At 46.4% G+C, this 23,195-nt stretch overlaps 2 protein-coding genes across 13 annotated transcripts in view; one reads left to right on the plus strand and one right to left on the minus strand.

The window, feature by feature from the left end:
* Positions 1–3,380, minus strand: part of SETDB2 (SET domain bifurcated histone lysine methyltransferase 2) — a 103,322-nt gene extending 99,942 nt beyond the window's left edge. For 2 of the 9 annotated variants that reach the window (XR_012220387.1, XM_073546098.1), the window contains exon 1: positions 3,199–3,375. Coding sequence is in view for 3 of the 9 variants with exons in the window: in XM_073546098.1 (XP_073402199.1) it covers positions 3,199–3,239 (41 nt within the window). In the remaining 6 variants the exon portion in view is untranslated. Of the gene's footprint in view, positions 1–366; positions 489–3,198 lie in introns of those variants that run through there. The other 7 variants (XM_073546095.1, XM_073546093.1, XR_012220388.1 and 4 more) reach the window with 6 other exon arrangements.
* Positions 2,422–23,195, plus strand: part of CAB39L (calcium binding protein 39 like) — a 109,297-nt gene continuing 88,523 nt past the window's right edge. The window contains exon 1 of one of the 4 annotated variants that reach the window (XM_073546102.1): positions 2,422–2,549. The gene's annotated coding sequence lies outside the window, so the exon portion shown is untranslated. Of the gene's footprint in view, positions 2,550–3,416; positions 3,560–4,956; positions 4,979–5,026; positions 5,164–23,195 lie in introns of those variants that run through there. The other 3 variants (XM_073546100.1, XM_073546104.1, XM_073546103.1) reach the window with 3 other exon arrangements.

Below are 23,195 nucleotides of genomic sequence, written 5' to 3' on the forward strand. Positions count from 1 at the left end.
GGCCTGGGTAACGTTCATAGCCGAGACATGACCCTGCAAAGCCTGCAGTAGTGTAGAGGTCAGGCTATGTATGGACTGTGTTATAGACTGCAACATCTGAGTAGCCTATTCCGGTATGGAAGAAGACGCAGAAGCGTTGGTTCTGACCCAGTGTTTTGGACACAGTCCCGGCAGCGTGGGTCCGTGCTGCCCCTGGGGAGTGGTCTTGCAGGCTGTGCAGAATGCTCTTGCCTGATTTTCTTCCTTGAGTCCGGCATCATGCACAGAGGCTGGCTAGCAGGGGTCCTACAGGGGCTATGCAAAGGGGAGAACTTATAGGTAATATGAATGCACAGCTGAGTAAAGAGAACCCAGCTGTGATCTTACCCCACCAGTGTGCCCCTAAGTCCAGCGCCGACAAATCACAGTCCTGTGCCCCCCCGGAGACTGTTGTATGGCTGTCAGCTATGTTTCCTGCTGCAGCAAGATGGCCACCGGGATTCTGAGGTGGAGGGGGAAGGGGGCGGAGAGCTGAAAAGGGCGCGCTGAGCTATGTAAAAGCACGCCCTTCCTGCCTCGATCCGCCCCTTCTATGACACTGCAGAGTGTCATTTTCGTCATCGGGGGGGCGGGCCAGGGGGGCGGGAATAGGGCAGCGACTTCGGCTAGGCCGAAGCCACGGCCTAAATTTGATACCTCATGCCCAGAAGGGCTCCAGGACGGCGCGGTTGTCCGGGGGGGGGGGGGTCGGATTCAAACCAGAGCCCCCCGGATTGAACGGCAGGCTAGCGGTGGGGTTATGAGCGCGAACTAGGCCCTGTGGGGGGTCCCTTTGAGGCGCTATGCAGCTGGTGCTGCCACAGAGACAGGGGCGCAGGGAGCCCTGTCTCTGACAAGTGCCATGCCTGCCTGCACCTCCCCCGGTCCCAACAGGAGCCCGCAGCTGGGCTGGGGTCCCTGGACTTGTAAGTGGCCGAATGGTGCCTGATACAGGCCCTACCTGCGGTGTCTCAACCTAATGCCCCCAGAGGGGGATTAGGGAGGGTGCTGCTGTCACCGTCAGGGGGCTTCATCCTATCCTCGACCTCAACCCAGAGCCCAAGGGAACTGGGGAAGGAGGGGGGGGTCTCGACTTCGAGCCAGTACCCGAGGGACTGGGGAAGGAGCGACATGGGGAATAGCCGTCTCGACCTCAACCTGGTACCCCTTAATAGGGGACCGAGGAGGGAGCCATGCCGGGAGTCTCGCTGGGGACCCGCTTTTCTTCATCTGTAATCCGTTGAAGAGAAAAAAAAAAAAAAAAAAACCAAGGAAAAAAACGGAGTAAAAACTCTTAGGTGTGCCTCCTTGCGACACTAAGCACAAACTGGAGAAGGCTGACGCCGTCCAGGGGTGTATACTGCAGAGGAGGAGCCAAAGTTAATCTTTTTCAGATTATGCATAGTGTCGCCTCCTAGTGGACAGCAGCATAACACCCACGGTTCTGTGTCCCCCAATAAGGCGACAGAGTAAACGGATGTGTGAAACTGGCCTAATATATATGGAGGTGGCTGCTTAGTATGCATCCAGTCACACCTGTTTTCTGTTTCTACGTGAAGGTCAGTCTATTGCTACTTACATACTGGTTTTCTGACTGAGCACTACACCACTCAGCCTATGACGGTTTTAATTATAGCAGGATCCTTACTTCTCATATACAGGAGCTTCTCACAAAATTAGAATATAAAAAAGTTAATTTATTTCAGTTCAATACAAAAAGTGAATCTCATTATATAGAGTCATTACAAACAGAGTGATCTATTTCAATAGTTTATTTCTGTTAATGTTGATGATTATGGCTTACAGCCAATCAAAACCCAAAAGTCATTATCTCAGTAAATTAGAATACTTTATAACACCAGCTTGAAAAAATGATTTTAAAATCCAAAATGTTGGCCAACTGAAATGCATGTTCAGTAAATGCACTCGATACTTGGTCGGGGCTCCTTTTGCATCAATTACTGCATCAATGCTGAGTGGCATGGAGACAATCAGCCTGTGGCACTGCTGAGGGGTTATGGAAGCCCAGGTTGCTTTGATAGCAGCCTTCAGCTCATCTGCATTGTTGGGTCCGGTGTCTCTCATCTTCCTCTTGACAATACTCCATAGGTTCTCTGAGGTTAAGGTCAGGTGAGTTCACTGGCCAATCAAGCACAGTGATACTGTTGAGTATTGGTACTTTTGGCAGTGTGGACAGGTGCCAAGTCTTGCTAGAGTATTATTTTCCATCTCCAAAAAGCTTGTTGGCAGAGGGAAGCATGAAGTGCTTTAAAATTTCCTGGTAGACGGCTGCGCTGACTTTGGTCTTGATAAAACACAGTGGACCTACACCAGCAGATGACCTGGCTCCCCAAACCATCACTGATTGTGGAGACTTCACACTAGACCTCAAGCAGCTTGGATTGTGGCCTCTCAACTCTTCCTCCAGACTCTGGGATCTTGATTTCCAAATGAAATGCAAAATTTACTTTTCTCTGAAAACACCTTGGACCACTGAGCAACAGTCCCAGTTCTTTTTCTCCTTGGCCCAGGTAAGACACTTCTGGCGTTGTCCATTGGTCATGAGTGGCTTGACACAAGGAATATGCAGCACTTGTAGCCCATGTCCTGGATACGTCAGTGTGTGGCGGCTCTTGAAGCAATGACTCCTTGTGAAGCTCCCCAAAATTTTTGAATGGCCTTTTCATAACAATCCTTTCAAGGGTGCGGTTATCTCAGTTGCAATTCCTGCCACAGGGATGGACGCCCATTAAGAAGTGGGGGATTGAGGAGATCAGTATAGGGTTTTGGGATTAATTTAACCCATTGCCTGCTCTACACTATTTTAGAATGGCGGCCCCTGTACTGTAACAGATCTACCCGTACCCGACGCCTCACTCACACTCAGTGATTGCTCACACGCACGTCCCGCGAGACAGGAGTGTTTTGGATACGAGTGACGGGACGGCAGGGATTTCCAGGGGAGGATTAATAATGACAGCTCCTCCTCTCCTATGATTCCGGTCCGCTGTGCGGTCAGTGATTGTCATGGACCTACACTTTGCACAGACGCTCCTTCCACTAAAAACAAGGTGTGAGCTGCCCCATAGATAGTAATGGGTATGTGTTACACGTGGGAAAACCGCTAACAGGAAACATGCACGTCTGAATAAGGCCCAAAAGTACGAAACTTCAACTTACAGTGGCGCAGGCAGCACCAACCCGGAGAAATCCCGCGCCATAAACCGTTCACACGCTCTCTGTACAGAGAGCACACACAGAAGCGCCGGCCGCCATCTTATGTAAGGGCAGATAGTACCAGGAAGAGCCGCAGGGAGGTCACGTGCTCCGGCCCGTCTCCTTCTGCCTGAGCACACGTGTGTCAATAAAGTTTTCGGTGTTCTGGGTTTACAAACGTCATGGCCCCGCCCCTTCCCTCCTGTCACTCATTGCTGTTGCTATGGTAGCGGCGGAGTGTCATTCTCTGGGCAGCCCAGTACGGAAGCGCCGGCTCTTCCTGACACAAGAGGTGGGATCTCGGAGTCTGCAGCGCCGCGGAGAGGTCTGTCGCCCTTATGTATCTGCTTGTCTGCCATGTTTCTTGCGCCGTCCCTGCTCCGCTCGTGTCTTCCTGAGGAGGTAGCGGCCGGGCTGCTCCTGGCCTCGGGCCTCCTCCCAGACGCAGAACCGCGCAGCTGTGAAACACTCCCGTGGAACTACAAGTCCCAGGGGGATGGGTGGTTTATCACCTCTGTGCATTCTGGGAGCACTAGTTCCACAACAGCCGTGGTCTTCCCGAGTTCCTCATGTGGTGCAGTGTACAGGGTGTCCGGCAGGGGGCGCACTTCTGGGGCGTGTGTCACGGGGCCCTGGGGGCTTCTAGGGGAAGTTGAGGGCATCTGGCAATTGGGCGCCTCAGTGACTGATGTCTATGTACCCATAGGACCCGCTGTGAGGGTCAGGCTCTGGGCAGCGCTGCGGAATTTGGTGGCGATATACGGCAAATAAAGAATGAAAGGCTAAAGCTGCGTTCCACCCTAAGGTCTGCCTGTGTGAGCCGACCATTGCACGTCCGCCAGGCGGCACAGCTTACTAGTCCGGCTGTGGGATCAGATCCTTAGATTGCGCCAGCATAGAAATAATCATCTCATTTTTATCCATGAAAAGAACAATTTTTCTTCCGTCGTGATCTGTACACGATCCATGTGCCCGTTGCGTCCATCAGTGCGGCATCTGCCTTTCCACATCAACAGTAAATGACAGCTGGCGCTACAATGCGTCTGTGAAGAGCGGGCTGTCCCTCCTACACACCTCCATGACTGAAAGCCAGCCAGCCGGCTGCTCCCGGGAGGAAGAAAGTTCATTTTTCTCCCAGTAGCTGCACTTTCAGTAATGCAGCCAGGCACCATTGTAGCATTATCCTTGCAGCCTATAGGGACTCTGTCAGCTCAGAATGACTGTTCAAACCAAGCACAGGTATTGGGTGCATCACAGCGCAGCCGATCAGGTGCATGCGCTTTCCCTCTGTGGCCCTGTGAAGCCAGAACTGTCATGTAAAGGCACGGATGTTTTTAAAACATTAGGCCGGGATCACACTAACATGTTTGATGCGAGAAATACATGCGGCTGCAGCTCCGGTCCTGAGTGCCGGGTGTTGATGCAAGAGAGTCGTGCGAGTTTCTCGCATCACACACAGTAGTGTGATCCCGGCCTTAGACAGAAGCGCCCTCACCTTCCAACGGGCAGGTCCAGAATTGGTGTCTGTTCAATTTGGAAGTCAGTAGGATCCCTATAGCATGTGATTGGCTGCAGCGGTCAGGTGACTAGATTTTGTCATTGGACGTTACTCTGATGATGTGCGTTTAGTCATCTGACCACTGCAGCCAATCCCAGGCTTCAGCAGTCCTGTTGTCTTCCGAATGGCACAGACCTCGTTTCCCGAGCTTGTGGTGCAGCTCTAAATCCGCATGGGTTAAGGAAAGTACGCACGCCTCCCTTTATTGTTTTAAAAACAGACCTGCCTAAAACAAAAAAATTACTATCATTCATTTACCAACCTCATTGCTGATAAATAGCGATTTTCCCACTCCAGGACCTCAGCAATCACCTGCTGTCTGTGCCTGGACGTAGGAGCAAGTGTCTAATTTCAAGGCAGCGCCACCACAGGTGAATCCAAGAATTACACATTTCACCATGCTGGGCTGTATATGTACTGTGCAGATGACCATTTGGATGAAAAATGAGGGGCCGGACCCTTCCTGCAATAACTCAGAATTCACTAAGAGTTATTGGAGATTAATTTCCACAATCAGACAAGTACGGTAGTTTTCTGAATGATTAAATAGTGAAACAAAGTTGGGTGAAATTTCCCCGGCGGGTCTTTCCTGCAGTGATGATGTCCTCTACTAGTTGGGGACATCAGGGTGTACTGCGGTGCCATAATGATTCCCCGAGTCCATCGCCGAGGCTGGTGATTGGCTGCTGGGTAGCGTGGCGGTAGTGCAATGTGGCCAATTTATCAGGTAAGTATTGTGGCTGTGTTTTATCCATCCCCCAACACCAACTTTGTTCTATTATTGAATAAGTCAGAAACCTCTTTTAAAGGCCATAAGTGACATCCATACTGTGTGGATAGGGGACATGTGAATACGTCATTTTCTGCTCCAGTTTTACAACCCAGTATTGTCTGTGTGTATTTACATAGAGCGGCATGTGATGTTTCTAAATGATAGGGTTACTAAGCTTTGGTCTTTCCTGTGCTCTACACGATGTTATCTGGGCATCCGGCCAAGTGACACCATTGTGTTATGCAGCGCTGACACACACTGCATGTTCTGTGGAGTGCAGATTGCACAATATGCCGGCTGCACTCTCATCACATATGTGTCCATCACCCCAAAGCTAACTTCATAGGCTAATATTGTAAAAGGGCCTATGTCACTCGGACATAACTTGGAATTCCTCTCTTTGTATTAAAGTGGATATGTCACCAAAATGCATACACTATTAAAGGGTTATTCCAATCCAAAGGATAAGGGAGAAATTATTGATCAGTGAATCCTCCCAAATCAGGGCTCAGGATCCCGGAGAAAGCCAAGTGCAGCTGTATGTATGGGAGATTTTGGGAATAAGGCCAGGATCACACATGCGAGAAATACGGCCCAGTCTCACATGTTAATACCCGGCACTGCCACCAGCACTCAGGAGCGGAGCATGCGGTCGCATACCAATACATGCAGCTGCACGCGCCACTCCTGAGTGCCGGCGACAGTGCCGGGTATTAACAGGCAAGACTCGGCCTTATTCCTCGCATATGTGATCCCTGCCTAACTCTTGAAATAGGTCTATTGGATCTCATGAAACTGGTGTACTGACTTTTAAAATTCATGTTTCTACTGTGTGTATATATATATATATATATATATATATATATAGTCCTTAGAATCATAAAGAATCATAGAATCGTAGAGTTGGAATGGACCTCCTGGGCCATCTGGTCCAACCCCCTGCTCAAAGCAGGATTCGCTAAATCATCCCAGACAGATGTCTGTCCAGCCTCTGTTTGAAGACTTCTATTGAAGGAGAACTCACCACCTCTCGTGGCAGCCTGCTCCACTCATTGATCACTCTAACTGTCATAAAGTTTATTCTAATATCTAATCTGTGTCTCCTCCCATTCAGTTTCATCCCATTGCTTCTAGTCTTTCCTTGTGCAAATGAGAATAAAGATGATCCTTCTATAATGTGACAGCCCTTGAGATATTTGTAGACAGCTATTAAGTCTCCTCTCAGTCTTCTCTTCTGCAAGCTAAACATTCCCAAATCCTGCAGCCTTTCCTCATAAGACAGGGTTTGCAGACCGGTCACAATTCTGGTCGCTCTTTTCTGATCTTGCTCCAGTTTGTTGATGTATTTTTTTAAAAATGTGGCTCCCAAAACTGGACACAGTATTCCAGATGAGGTCTGACCAAAGAGGAGCAGAGGGCAATAATGACTTCACGTGATCTAGACTGTATGCTTCTGTTAATACATCCTAGAATTGCATTTGCCTTTTTTGCTGCTGCATCACACTGTTGACTCATGTTCAGTCTGTGATCTATTAGTATACCCAAGTCTTTTTCACATGTGCTGTCACTTAGCCCTATTCCTCCCATTCTGTATATGCTTTTTTCATTTTTATTGCCCAGATGTAGGACTTTGCATTTTTCCCTGTTAAAAACCATTCTGTTAGTTGCTGCCCACTTCTCCAGTTTATTTATATCTATTTGAATCCTCTCTCTCTCTTCTCTAGTATTAGCTATCCCTCCTAGCTTTGTGTCATCAGCAAATTTAATCAGTTGAACAATACAGGGCCCAGGACAGAGCCCTGTGGTACCCCACTTGAGACATTCTTCCAACTGGATGTGCAGCCATTTACGACCACTCTTTGGGTCCGATCACTAAGCCAGTTATGAATCCACCTAACAGAAAGTCTTCCCTTAATATATCTAAAGGAGAATTTTATGCGCTCTGCTGTAACTTAACAAAAAAGCCTTAATTTCTTTAGGGTACTTTCACACTTGGTTGGTCCCATCAGGGCTTACTTCCGAACCCCCGCAAAACCGGATTTAGGCGTATGTGCTGACAGGGCCATAGACTATAATGGTCCCGAACGAGCGAACGTGTTCTCTGATGTGCATCGTTTTCAGGCCGTGTACACCTACTGGGGACGGACACAACCAGACGTAGTAGACGGGTGCCAGAACACAGTGTGAAAGTATCGTTATACAGTCATTTTAATGTGGATTTTCACAGGAACTACACCAGCCTCATCAAGGTTAAGATCTATTTAATAATGTATGTAGACCCTCTGACAGTATTTGATAACCATGTGTGGTAGGTAGTGTGCCACCTGTATGGCAGCATGTGCCCTTGATGACACGCAGCGGTACTTTCTTGTGGTGTGGTACTTTGCACTGTCCCTGTGACACACCAGTGTGTTGGGTTCATGACACCGCTCTGAGTTATTTCAGCTTTATTGTACTCGCGGCGTTCTCTTTGGCTTTCTCTCCACACCCGGTGACTCACATCGGGCTTTGACTTGGGAAATTGCATTTGATTGAGGAAACGTTTGTCCAGCTGCCGCTCACACAATAGTTGTCCCTGACTTAACGGCTGTGCTAATTAATCAGTATTGTCACATTTCTCCATACACATGCATTAGCTATTGATCAGTCCGGCCCATGTGTGATGTTCAGAGCTGAGCTTTGTACTGTAGACCTATAGCTGTGTATGGATTATCCCATCCGCAGTGTAGACCAACCCTCCAGCTGATAAACGGCATTCAAGGACGGAGCGTCATCATTTTTTACGTGGCATGTACATGAATAATACCACTGTGTTTTTATGCTGTAAGGTCTATGGACTGATTGAAGTGCTTGACAGCTGTATTCAGGAACCATGATAAATAGGATTGTGCACGAGAAGTAATTCAATGCTTGTTCCTGACAGGAGAGTCTTGCTTCAGTATAGCTCTCCCCTTTAGGGCTCATGCTCACGACAGATTATATCGGACAAGTGTTATCCATGGTTTTCACGGATAGCATTCATACCCATGATCTTCTATGGGTCTGTGCACATTTTGGATTTTTTTTTTCTGCTGACCGAGTGGTTCGAGGGGAAAAAATTGGATCAAAATCGACAATGCAAGTCTATGGGTCCAAAATCATTGGACAGCACTCGGATGACAGGCGACTGCAGTCTGATTTTCACAGAGTGTCATAAATGAAAAGGTGGAGAAACCTTTTTTGTTTTCTCTCTCTCTCCATGGCTATCTGGCCCTTCCCAACCTGATAATATAAACCTGCATCTGTCTTTTTTCCCTTAGCTGGTTATTTAAAATAGGAGGGACCCTATTTACAATTTTACAATTATTTATTTGGTAGGTTTAATAAGGCTAAACACCCTGTAGTGCCAAATGAAAGGCACTAAAGGGTTCTAGTTTATTATATGTTGGGGGGGGGGGCTTGTGACATTAAATATCTTCAGGACATTTATCTATCTATTCTATATATCCTATTCTGACAATTCTGGCTGTGAATTTACTGTATTTGGCTGATGAAATGTTGGCTTTCCTTTTGAGATGTGTGCATAAAAATCGGACCGTACATGCATGGTCCGAGTGCATGCAAAAAATATTTATAATATATATATATATATATATATATATATATATATATATATATATATATAATTATTTCTTCTCACATCCATTGACTTGCATTGGCGTGTGCAATCCATTCGCAGCATGCCAATATTTTTTTCTCTTCAGTCCGATTACAGCTGGGGAAAAACTCGCTGATATGCACTGCTTCATTTACTAATGATTGGTCAGAGTGTATTGCGATTTTGTTTCTCGCAATGCACTCGTCCAGTTTATCCGCTAATGTGAGCAAGCCCTAAATCTAATTAAAGGGAATCTGTCACCCCTCACCCCTTTTTTTTGAATATGACCTGCCGGCACCGACATCAGAGGCTTATCTACAGAATTATGTAATTCTGTAGATAAGCCCCCGATGTAACCTGAAAGATAAGAAAAAAGAGTTAGATTATACTCACCCGGGAGTCCGGTCCGGTCCGATGGGTGTCGCGGTCCGGTGCCTGCCATCTTCATATGATGCCGTCCTCTTCTTTCCTTCCTGTTGTGGCTCCTGCGCAGGCGCACTGCTCTGCCCTGTTGGGGGCAGAGCAGAGACCTGCAGTGCGCAGGCGCCGGAGACACGACAGGCAGCAAAGAAGTCAACGTTAGAAGAAGGGAGGCGCCGGACCGCAACACCCATCGAACCAAAACCGGACCACCCCCCGGTGAGTATAATATAACTCCTTTTTCTTATCTTTCAGGTAACATCGGGGGCTTATCTGTTACATCTGTTAGAAAAATGGCTGTGGGAAAAGTAAACGCAATATGGTGTTATCCAGATTAAAGCATTTAGCATAAGCCAATACCGCTCGCCTCATGCGGTTGTGTTGTGCATAGTGCTGAAATCCATTTTGTACAGGATTCCCAGGTGCTGCCGCCCCGCGGGTTGACAGATCCAGCCTAGTATTTAGGGAGTTTGGAGGCAGTGGGTGATCAGTGCTGCTGGTATTACAACCAATAAAGGAGCCCTATTCCAGAGAGGGCGTCATTATGGTCTATTCTCTACGCATCATGTAACTTACAATTAATGAATCTTTGTGGTGCTCCTGAAGAGGTGCGAATACTTTGAAATACGTTGAGAATAATCCACAATGATCTCCTCTCTTGAATTGGGCTCCTTTATTGGTTACATTACCAGCAGCGCAGGTTTCCTGCTATCTCCACAATGCCTTTTTACATCTGTAACAGAACGAGGCCTACCGTACAAGCAGAAGCTACTGTCTAGCCCAGAGCCCCTACAAGCAGGATGGCGAAAAACACTAGCGTCACCGCTCGTAGTAGGGAGCCGACAGATGAGGCGCTAAGGTGGGGGAGGAAGGACGCAACTCATACCGGTGCCTTCTGTTTCAACGCTACTCCAGGGGAACGTGGAGGCGGTTGGAATCGGCCTGTAAATTGGGATCTGAAGATGTGAGGCGCAGATGTGAGTAGTTTCCCCAGGCAGTTGACACTTCTCTACAATCTGGCACCGCATGCTTAGTTGAGCATCTGCCAAGAATAGTCTCATCTTGGGAGGTAGGTCTTGAGCTGGATTCACACACTTGTGTATCACGGTCCGAGTGCGGACCACTGTTGATGGACCGGCATTGGATTTTGACAACCTCGTATATGCATATGAGGCTGCTGTATTCATGTTGTGAAACCCGCAGCTGGTAAATAATGGGTGTATGAATGCAGCGTAATTCACAGAGCCCCGAGGTGCTGCGGCCACATCCCTACCCACCATCATCTAGTGACCCACATGCTGTAGTCTCCCATGAAATCCAGAAGCCAAAGGCTGGGTGAGAGAGGCGCCGCCATGTCTTTCCATTTTCTGCAGCCCTTTTTGCATGAACTATATGACTTTTGGGAACTACAATGACCTCCAAGTTGTGTCGCTCAATTCCCTTATTATATCTTCCTGGGCATTGTGGAAAAGCCTTTGGATTTATATAAACCACTATCCCTGATATCAAGTACCTGTCTAACTATCGACCTGGCAAGTGAGGCAACTGTGGCTTGTGCAGGAACGTGGGACCTGGATCCATAAGCACCTGACCGGCTACCTGCCACGCCAGCACTGTAAGGTGGGATAGCGTGCCAAGAATATGAGCAGCGCTCAGTAATGAGCCCCCAGTATTGACCAGTTAATGCAGCAATTCCAATAACTGAGCGCTTTCTTCTAGCACCACCATATCCTCCGTTGGGCTCTACAGTCTCTCACTGATGACATCCTGTTGGCACACATTTGCACCATTAATGCGGTTTGTCTGGGTGACAGGTTCACTTTATTTAGGAGTATAAAGCGTTTCATTATTTATCCTTCTAAATTTATGGCTGGGACCAGTCTATAATAATGTGACATTGTATTTCCTGCCCCGTTTAATGACGGAGATGAGGATTTCCAGACAAAGACACAGTGTTTCCATATTTCGTACTTCAAAAGGTGGAAAGAATATTAACGTCCCTTGTGAAGATTAGGAAGTTATGAATGGATTGTGCTCAGCGAGGGAATAAGGAGGGAGATCTGCCTCAGAAAGACTTAGTTTAATGGGCGTCCGTTCTGCTTTATTGTATCAGACACATCATATCCGGATGAATGATATTAGGAAGCCGTTTTGGCTTTGGTTTATTATTGCTGCACCACCTACGTTCCTCCCGTTGCACCTATTTGTAATTGCCACTAAGATCTTCCCATGATCATTAAAGAGAGTCGATTGTCCTGTTTCATGTGTGGTTACCCAACTACAGTGCTGAATCGGGTAAGACCTGTTCATACTAATCTGTGTGGTCGCCGATCTATTGAAGAATGTTAATAAAATCAACATTCATGATATAAATAACCTGGAAAGTGCCCCAAATTCCATCCCAGTCCTTCCAGTGCTCTGATTCTTCTCCTTAAAGGGGTTGTCCCATTTCATTTCAGTTATTTCCCCATAAGCCCATAAACCCCAAAACAACCAATAAACTGAGCTCTTATTCACTTTCTACCGCTCACCTCTCCTCCGTTCTTTATTGATCAGCTGTAGTCGTGCCATAATTTTGACAGCGCTGCAACCAGTCATTGAGCTCAGCATCTCGTGCCATCTTCATCAGGAGAACCTCTGATCTCAGTGATTGGCTGCAGTGCTATCGATGTGATGTAACAACGGTGAGAAACAGCACTGGATCTTGGGAGAGTGGGAAAAGCTCAGTTTGGTATTTTGTTTTTTTTTTGTTTTTTTACATCCCTGAGCCAACAGGAGTGATTTTACAAATATGACAACCCGTTTAAATCCCACCTAATGCTGCTTCCATGGTCTGCAGTGTTGTGACGTGTATCAGTGAGCCCGTTGCCCATGGCACGGAAAGTACCTGCAATAGGCTGGAAACACGTGGGGCGTGCACAGGATCTCTGTACAAAGCACATGTGTTATGTAGGCGAAACGTCGCTGTGCAGTAAAGGGATGTGATGCCCAGGAGATGTGCGCATATCCCTTTGGCATAGCTCTGTTCCACCTAAATGACACAGTATTCATAGTGCAAGCCATCTGACCAAAATGTCATTTTGTCTTTTTGAATTTCAATTTTCATTAAAATTTTCTTGTATTATCAAGAGTACTGGATTCTTTCCTTATTTGATTCAGGGAGTGGTATCTATCCGGGCCGCATATTTTCATATAGAGTGACGTTTACTCCAGCTAGTTACCTGACTTCTATGAGGCTGACACTCACGTGGGGAGAACTGTGGCTAATCTGTGCATTGCGGTCCGAGATTGGACTGAGATGCATGGACGTCTGAGAGGAGATGTGCTGAGGCTGGTGATTGGCTGCAGTGGTCACGTGGAAATGTGACCACTGCAGCCACTCACTTTCCTCAGTGATCTCAAAACCACTGAGACCAGTGATTGACTCCGATAGCAATGAGCACATATGCCCGCCACCGCTCCTGGACACTGAAGACTGGCAGGGAGAATAGGAGCAGCTGCACTGGCCGGCGTGGTGGGAGATTTACATTGTACACGATAAGTGGGCTTTTTGTTTGTTTTTTGCATTGCTTGTTGGCTTGAGCTAGATCTTTAATATCTACTTGATAAAAGCTTACATTGCATGGAAATACACTTTTTTTTATAGATTTAGTTTAAGATACCTGCTTGTGCCCCATAACTGTCTTCATGCTGACGACTAATCGGCTGCTGCAGGATGTGAACACGGACTTACTAATGAATCCCTATCAATGTAATGGTAGCATAGCCCTAGGTGTGGTGTTTCCAAGACTCTCAAGGTGTTTGAGTGATTTAGCTCCAGAAATAACTGTGAAATACCTGAAAATGAATGACGTTTCTAGTGATGGCTCCAGTCTGACAAGCCGCTCATGCAGAGCTGCGCTTTGTTCTGATGCTTCTTACCTAACTCCATTGATGGACACGTTAAGGTGTGCTTCTCAGAATGTGGTGAATCTAACAACATACATGTATACTGCCCTGAGAGTGAGCGGCAATTAGCTGGCGACAGATTCCCAAACCTCATATTTAGTGACGCAGAACAGTCACCAAAGTGTGACACTGCTTAGGCCTCTTTCACACTTCAGTTTTTTTGCATCAGTCAAAATCCTCCAAAAGGACGGATGGCGGATCCATTGTAGTACTGATGACAACGGATGCCACCCGTCCGTTTTTTTGACGGATCCGAGAAATGAAGAATTTTAAAGGAATCGCAGCCTGGAAAAGGAGAGAGAGATAGACAGACTGACTGGAGGATCCGCCAGAGAAAAAACGTTGCAAGCTCCGTTTTGAAATATTTGAGGATGGTGACGGACAGCAACTTTTGGCGGATCCGCAAAAAAAACGGATGCAACGGACGGCAATCCGCCACTAATGGAAGTCAATGGGGAAAAAAACGGATCCTCAAAAGAAAATTGAGGATCCATTTTTTTCAAAACCTGGCGGATTGTGACTGATTGTAAAAAACTGAAGTGTGAAAGAGGCCTTACAGTTACTATTTGTCTGACAGCAACATTATCACTTGTCAGCAGCAGATTGCTTGTTATTGAACATTACGTCGTATCAACAGTTAGGTAGCAGTGGTGTTGAGACTAACATTTCTGTACTTTCCCAAAATATGATGCAAAGTTGTTTCATTTTTTTTTAGTGTCTTCGTTGGATCCTTCTAAAGCTGAGCAGAAATCATATATATATATATGTGCACAAGAAACCATATACTGTATATGTGCATATATCCCAATAGGCAACATTTTATTATTTTTATATACGGTAACTAATTCTGTGTATGAGATCATGGAAACCCTAATTAGCATTTATGACCTCGAGTCATTGTGGAAGATAAGATAATGTACATATTACATGCCCCTTCTCCACTTATTAGCTTCAATCATATCCACCATTGTGTGTGTGTATGTAAATATATATATATATATATATATATATATACACTCACTGGCCACTTTATTAGGTACACCATGCTAGTAAGGGGTTGGACCCCCTTTTGCCTTCAGAACTGCCTCAATTCTTCGTGGCAGAGATTCAACAAGGTGCTGGAAGCATTCCTCAGAGATTTTGGACCATATTGACATGATGGCATCACACAGTTGGCGCAGATTTGTCGGCTGCACATCCCTGATGCGAATCTCCCGTTCCACCACATCCCAAAGATGCTCTATTGGATTGAGATCTGGTGACTGAGGAGGCCATTTGAGTACAGTAAACTCATTGTCATGTTCAAGAAACCAATCTGAGATGATTCGAGCTTTATGACATGGCGCATTATCCTGCTGAAAGTAGCCATCAGATGTTGGGTACATTGTGGTCATAAAGGGATGGACATGGTCAGCAACAATACTCAGGTAGGCTGTGGCGTTGCAACGATGCTCAATTGGTACCAAGGGGCCCAAAGAGTGCCCAGAAAAAATTCCCCACACCATGACACCACCACCACCAGCCTGAACCGTTGATACAAGGCAGGATGGATCCATGCTTTCATGTTGTTTACGCCAAATTCTGACCCTACCATCCGAATGTCGCAGCAGAAATCGAGACTCATCAGACCAGGCAACGTTTTTCCAATCTTCTACTGTCCAATTTCGATGAGCTTGTGCAAATTGTAGCCTCAGTTTCCTGTTCTTAGCTGAGAGGAGTGGTACCCAGTGTGGTCTTCTGCTGCTGTAGCCCATCTGCCTCAAAGTTCGACGCACTGTGCGTTCAGAGATGCTCTTCTGCCTACCTTGGTTGTAACGGGTGGCAATTTGAGTCACTGTTGCCTTTCTATCAGCTCGAACCAGTCTGCCCATTCTCCTCTGACCTCTGGCATCAACAAGGCATTTCCGGCCACAGAACTGCCGCTCACTGGATTTTTTTTCTTTTTCGGACCATTCTCTGTAAACCCTAGAGATGGTTGTGCGTGAAAATCCCAGTAGATCAGCAGTTTCTGAAATTCTCAGACCAGCCCTTCTGGCACCAACAATCATGCCACGTTCAAAGGCACTCAAATCACCTTTCTTCCCCATACTGATGCTCGGTTTGAACTGCAGGAGATTGTCTTGACCATGTCTACATGCCTAAATGCACTGAGTTGCCGCCATGTGATTGGCTGATTAGAAATTAAGTCTTAACACACAGTTGGACAGGTGTACCTAATAAAGTGGCCAGTGAGTGTATATATATATATTATATATACAGTATTCTTGGTGAATTGTTCTTTAGGACTGATTATACCCTTGATCTTTTATATCTATTACAGTAATTTAAAGACACCATAAGCCCCGTGTTCTCTCTTTTAATCTGCAGCTGAATATTATCTACTTGCACCATCTATTTGGGACTCGGGAGACCCTGACTTTAATGTATACTTATTTGGATTAATGATGGGAAGTTGTCCGTCCTATTGATCACTACTATACTTATCATATCTCCAGCTCTGAGAGTCTAGAGAAGCAGTCATATATATTGGGTTCCCTGGTGCTTAGGTCTGTTTTTAGTCCATCTTTATATTCCCCATAAAATATCAGCCCTTTGCTAGAACTGTGTTGTCCTTTCTTTTGTTTCTCCTTTTATCCATGAGTAAATTGTCCAGTAGAGTGTTCTCTTTCCCCTTGTGACAGCACATGACTACAATGTGGGCTCTGTGGTTAGATATGCAGCTTTGCAGGACTGGGGTCCTGGGTTCAAATCCCACCAAGGACAACATCCGCAAGGCGTTTGTTTGTTAATTCCCTAACAAACAGATCCGCGCATGTGTTGAGGCTGTCTAACAACTGCAAGTCATGCAGCCGCAGGGACTCGAACATAATATACAAGCACTGTCAGATGTTCGGATAAGACTTCACCTGAGCACGTTCGCTCATCACTACAGCTCATGCTTTAGGCAGTATGAAATGACTGAGTGGTTCCTTGTAATGAAAGTAGTCCAGTCCATTAATTCTATTTTTATACTGAATTGCATGAGTTTTAGTTTAAATTAATCTCGCCTTAATCATAATTTGTCTTCAAGGGCAAAATAGTGGTCCTGCATTAAAGAGGACCTGTTGCTAGGTTAAAAGTGGCCAGTTATTGATCATCTCTTCTTTTATTCCTTCTGCTCCCATGAGTATTCTGTTTTTTTTTGTTTGTTTGTTTTCTGTTTGCTTTTGATTTTTTTTTTAAATCCACGATATGGTTCCAGAGCTTTTGAATTGGTGCAGATATTTATGGTTCTTAGAAGGGGGGTGTTGCTCTCACGATAATATGCAGCCTTAAAGAGAACCCGTCGGCACGATTTTGTGTCATGGCTGTAATGACGCTGTAATACTGATTACATTGAAACCTTTGGTGAAGAAATTGGCTGTATGGGTCTTTAATCACCATTTGAAATTACCTGCTAATTAGGTTTGGGTACACTGGGATTGGACTGCACGGGGGGGGGGGGGGGGGGGGGTACCAGTCTGTGATTCCCCTCCGCTGCCTCCATACTGTGAATGACTGATCACTGCTGAGATTTCACACAGAGGAGGTCGGGAGGCAGCGGTGGGGCCGGGGATCACAGACTGGTAGGAGGAGACCTAAAGTACAGTTTTATGATACAGTACACCGATGAAAGTCGCGTATAAAAAAAAAAAAAAAAAATGCGGATGTCTGAATGAGGACTTGAAAAACAAATTTAGTGTTTAGAACTAGGCGGTTATGCAGCACGGAACGAGCGAGATGCAGCGAGGGCGCGCAAGGAAGGTAAGTAGGAAGTGTGCTGGATGCCGGCGGCTGTAACTGCGCGCTATAAGAGAAATGAATACTCACTGCCAGCGCAGTGAATATTAATTTCTGTTTAGCAGTACACAGCAGGGGCACATTTATAAGATTATCTCAGCACAGGAACATTTTTATTAAAGAAATCCAATTGTAGAACTTATTATTCTAAGATCTATTGATTAAAATGAATTTTATTAGTGGGAAAACTCCTTTTAAAGCTCTGAACAAGTCTGAGCTTTATAAGGCCTCTTTCACACATCAGGTTTTCACCGTCAGGCATGATCCGGCGCTTTTGACAAAAACTGGATCCGGCGTAATGCAATGCCGGATCCGGTTTCCCCCCCCATTGACTTGCATTAGAGCCGGATCGAGCCGGATGGCCATGCGTTTCATCCGGTTTTCGCCAGATCCGGCAATGTGTCGCGATCCGGCGTCTGGAAAAAACGGCTACTGTAACTTTTTTGTCTCCGGCGAAAAAGCCGGAAACGCCGGATCCGGCGTGTCCGGCTTTTTCACACAATGAAAGCCTATGAGCGCCGCAATGCGCCTGATGCGGCGACAGCCGGATCCGGTGGCCGGATCCGGTTTTTTTGGTCTGAGCATGCTCATTAGCTCTGCCCACAAGACATATATAAAAGCAAGACAGTGGGACCCTCAGCCACACCCAACATGCCACCCAAGCCAAGAACCAGGAGCAGGAGAAGGCAGGAGACATCTGCAGCAGCACCATCAGCACCACCAACACCACCCCAAATGGAGCAGCATGCTGAACAACGGGAGGGGAGTCCAGCAGCAGATGAGAGACGGTAATTATCAAATCCCCCATTCCTCCAAACTAGGGCCATGGAATATCAAGATATTCATTGGCCCTTTGTTTCTCTTTATTCAACAGCCGCCCAAGAGATGCAGCAGCAGCAATGGCAGCAGCAGGAACACCACCCACAGCCATGGAGTCTGGCCAGCAGGAAGACAGCACATCTTCTTCTGGGAGCCCTCCCTCGCATCGTCAGCGTTTGACGGTAAGTTTTTATTTCCAAAATCCATCATCTCTGTAATATATGTCTATTCATTGCCTTTTATTTCAAAACAGGAATCACAAGATGAAGGGGAGCTCCCAGAAGAAGAAGGAAGGGGTGGACAGACACCTGGAGTGGGCTCACAATTGGTAAGATTTTGGCATCAAACGCAGAAACACAACATCACACTACACACAACACATAGAAAACAATGTTCTGCAGACCACACACAGCAAACAAATGCCTACATCCAAAGACATAATATTTTTTGTTTTCTTCTCTAGTCTTCCCAATCTGGTGCTCGGCCAAGAGGTCCTCGCAGTGCCTCCCAGGGTCGTCGGCGACAGCAACGCAGCGGTCACCAGCGTGTAAGTATAAATATTTTTGCTTTGTTTTTTTGCACTTTTTATTTCATTTCTTTTGTGGAGGCAAATTATGTTATTTTTGTCTTTTTCTTTAACAGCCTTCACAGCGTGCTCCCAACTCTGACGGTGAGGATGGAGGAATCGATGTGGACCACCTCATCGATCTCGTCAGAGAAAGGGAGCCGCTCTGGAATATGGCTGACCGCCGCCACGCTGACCTTATCGTTACCCGACGACTCTGGGAGGAAATCTGTTCGCTCCTTGTGGACCGCTGGGAGGACCTCGATGCTCGGGCCCAGATTAAAGAGCGTAAGTATATACAGTACCGGTTGCTTGATGTAAACCAGTGTTTCCCGAACTCCAGTCCTCCTGGTCCCCACGGATCATGTGTTCAGGATTTCTATTTACTTTGGAAATCCTGAAAACATGACCCCTGGGGACCATGAGGACTGGAGTTTGGGAAACACTGATGTTGTATACTAACCACTTTGTCCTTTCTCATTTCAGGGGAGAGAATTGTGAAGCGGTGGCGGTCTGTGAGGGATCGTTTCAAGAAGGAGTTCAATAAAGAGATGCGGGCCCCGAGTGGATCTGGAGGACGCAGGAGCAAGTACAAGTACGCACGAGCCCTGTCGTTCCTCCGGGATACAATGGTCACCAGAAGGTAAATATTACACACCACATGTGACAAAAAAATGTTTAGATGTAACTTTTTTTTTTCAGCCAGGGCCATACCATGTCACTATTTTAATTGTTTTTTTTTTCTCTTTATTCCACAGCACGGTGAGCAGCACTCGGGAGCCTGCACGATTGGACCCTTCTGAGGCGATCCCTGAGGAGACCGGCACCGAGGGACACTTCGACCGCCCCGGTACATCTGCACCATCCCAGCCTTCCCACACATTCGACCCATCTGTCCCATCCACCAGCACAGGAGCATCGTGGCCGCCTACATTACATGAAGCTGCTGGTGAGGAGATCGCTTTCCCTTTACCCCACCCTTCTGCCTCTGCTACCTCTAGTACACCTGCGGGTACTGGGCGGCAGCGGCAGAGGGGTCAGGAAAAGACTTATGCGCCAGAGTTCTTGCATCTGAATGCATCTTTCCAGAACTGTCTAAAAGTCTTGTCAGAGCAAATCTCCGCAGGCTTTCAGCAGATCAACTCCAGCATTCTGGAGGTGAAGACACTTCTGCAAACCATGCATTCAGAAGCAAGATCTTCGCCAAACCACACCTTTTTCAGGTCTGTTGTGGAGCGCATGGAAACGCTCTCTCCTGCCCAGCAGATGCATGTAATGCATTCATGCCACGGTGCTTTCCAGCACGTTACCTCCCAACCTCCTCCTCCCACCACAGTAGTTCCTCCACCTGCACCCCCTCCAGCCACTTTCCATCCTCCCCCTCCTATTACATCTGCACCCCCTCCAGCCACTTTCCATCCTCCCCCTCCTATTACATACCAGCAACCTCCCCAGTACCAGCAACCTCCCCAGTACCAGACATCTCCCCACTTCCAGCAACCTGCCCCGTACCAAACTCCTTCCCCGTACCAAACTCCTTCCCCATACAACTTGCCATCAACATCATCTGCTCCTACAGTCCCTGCCCAACCCTCCACTCCACCGCCCACCACCTCTTCTGCCTCCCACATGTCCACCCATTCTGTAGCTTTTTCCACACCATCACCTCTAACTGTTCCTTCCCCACCACGATCCCAATCCTCTCTCCACACTCCCAGTGTCGAACTGTCCCGCAGCCCCTCCAGCAGTATTTCCACCCCACACAACACAGATTTGTGATGTGTTTTTGTAATAAAAATGCCCAGTTGGTTTCAAACCTTTATTAAAAAAGTTTTTTTAACTTTAAAAACAGTTTACAAAAAAAAAATATTTTAAATAAAAGTTAAATTATTGTTTACACTGGTTGTCTGTCATTTCTTTCTGCGGCGAAATATGTTTAAAAAAAAGGTTAAATACAGGGTATTTAAAAGGTAAAAAGGTATTCAAAACCAGGTATATAACTGGGTAAATTTTAGCTTTTTGCCACAGTTGTGTTCCTGGTTGTGTTTGAAGCAAAGTATTTCACCTAAAAAGTTGTGTTTATTGTTGGTGATTTCCTAACAATGTACACAACTTTTGTTAAAAGGTGAAATACTTTGCATAAAACACAACCAGGTACACACCTGTGGCCTAAAGCTAAAAATAGAGACCATGACAAGATAGCCAACTTTGGTTGGCAAAGGTATATACTGTTGGTACAGAAGGTACACAAGTTTGGTTAAGGGCACAAATCTTTCACACTCTGTCATCCTGCCAGTGTACTCTGCCTTGAGGTGACATAAAGTATAGTGCAAAATTGTCCCTCATTACTGAAACCGTCACAGAACTTCTAGTGGTAATGTCATGGTAATCTTGCAAGGTGGTTTCTTCAGAGGTGTCCTCAATGGAAATGGGTTCCTTGCAGATAACAAAATTGTGGAGTACCACGCAAGCTTTGATCACCTCGTCCACAGTTTCTGTCTTGAGGTTGATCGCAGTCAATAGGACCCGCAATTTGGCTGTCAGAATACCAAAGGTACATTCAACCATTCTTCTTGCTCTTGTGAGGCGGTAATTAAAAATGCGTTTTGTTCTTGTCAATCCTCTGCTAGAGTACGGTTTCAAAAGGTGTTCTGACAGCTGGAAGGCTTCATCCCCTACACAGACAAATGGCATAGGTGGACCAGATGTTTGCGGCAGCGGTCTAGGTGGTGGGAACTGGAAGGTGTTTCCATACAGTTTACGCCCCATGGCAGACAGTTTGAAAACTTGAGTCATTGGAGCGGCCATAGGCCCCAATATCAACAGCAATAAATTTGTATTCCGCGTCAGCGATGGCCATGAGGACAATTGAAAAATATTTCTTGTAATTGAAATATTCCGATCCCGATCCGGCTGGCTTTACAATGCGGATATGTTTCCCGTCCACAGCGCCCAAGCAGTTGGGAAACTGACATATCTGTTGAAACTTTTCTGAAATTTCAATCCACCTCTCTGTTGTGGGCTCTGGTAAAAACTCTTCAGCTAAGGAGTCCCACAGTGCACGGCATGTGTACTTCACTATTCCAGATATGGTGGAAATCCCGAGTCTGTACTGGAAATGCAGTGACGAAAGGGATTCTCCAGTTGCAAGAAATCTGTGGGGAATTAAAAAACAATTAGTTTTAAATCACAGCATTACATACCAAAACTCAGCTATAACACTTGGAGATACAAACTACCACCAACAAGATTGCAGTGAAAGTGTGCTCTGATGCGAGCACATCCAATAAATGTGGCTTACCTTAAAGTCACCATCAGACGCTCTGCGGGTAAAACAGAGAAGCGGCAATAGGTGGCCGCTTTTCTTATGAGGTGTGCAATGCGCTCCACCAAGTAATCAAAATTCTCCATTTTCATCCGAACATATCCAAAAAATGTATCCGGGTTTCGTCGAAGGTCCATGCAGAGTGTAGAATAGACCCCACGCGTCATTCTCTTGGCTGTGATGGGGTGGATCCACAAACGTCGTCTACGATGCCTGATGCGCTGCTGTCTCGCTCTCTCCTTCTCCAGAACAATCACCCTCAAACGATTCGCCTCCGCTGTAAAATCCGCCAAATTCTTCAAAATATTTCCAATCACAACATCCATCTTCGCCAGTAACTTGCTCTTCTCTCCAACCTGCACTTTCTCCTCTACAGCCTGTCAAAGAAGGGCTGTAGGAACACGCTATATATAGTTTTCCAGTAGCCAATCCCGTTCGGAAGGCCACAAGGGGTGTTTTTAAAAACCGGATCCGGCGTAATCCGTCGAAAAACGGATAGAAAAACGGATGAACCGGATGAGACGGATCCGGTTTTGTCTGTCAAGAACAAGACGGATCCGGCAGAAAACCGGATCCGTCACATCCGGTTTTACAAAACATTTGCCGGATCCGGTGTTCCGGCACGACGCCGGATTGCGCCTGACGCCGAAAACCTGATGTGTGAAAGTAGCCTAAACCAATCCAATTTTATGACTTGTTATCCATGTAATGAAATTTATGACTGGGGCCACACCTGTTGTAAAGCTGTCATCTAGTATATGTAATGACTATCTGACCCTGAGGCTTGGTGTTTCACGGTGATATTATATGGGTAATATTACTCATTATGGCTGATATCTCTTGTGCTATAACAAGTTGTTAAGGGATGTGTAATCAGATAATGGCTTATTTTATATCAAGTTATTGTTGCCGGGGTTATGCATTTAAATAGGCAAATACTTTAATCCCCGACGTCATCACACACACACACACACACACACACACTAGGGACCCCATGGGGGACACAGGTACTGTGGGTGTATGCTACTGCCGCCTGGAGGCTGACACTAAGTGGAAAAAAAGAGGTTAGCTCCTCCTCCGCCGTATACACCCTCACCT

Source organism: Dendrobates tinctorius, unplaced genomic scaffold (genome assembly GCF_039654945.1).
Source record: "Dendrobates tinctorius isolate UK_male_01 unplaced genomic scaffold, ASM3965494v1 ptg000145l, whole genome shotgun sequence".
Classification (NCBI taxonomy): domain Eukaryota; kingdom Metazoa; phylum Chordata; class Amphibia; order Anura; family Dendrobatidae; genus Dendrobates; species Dendrobates tinctorius.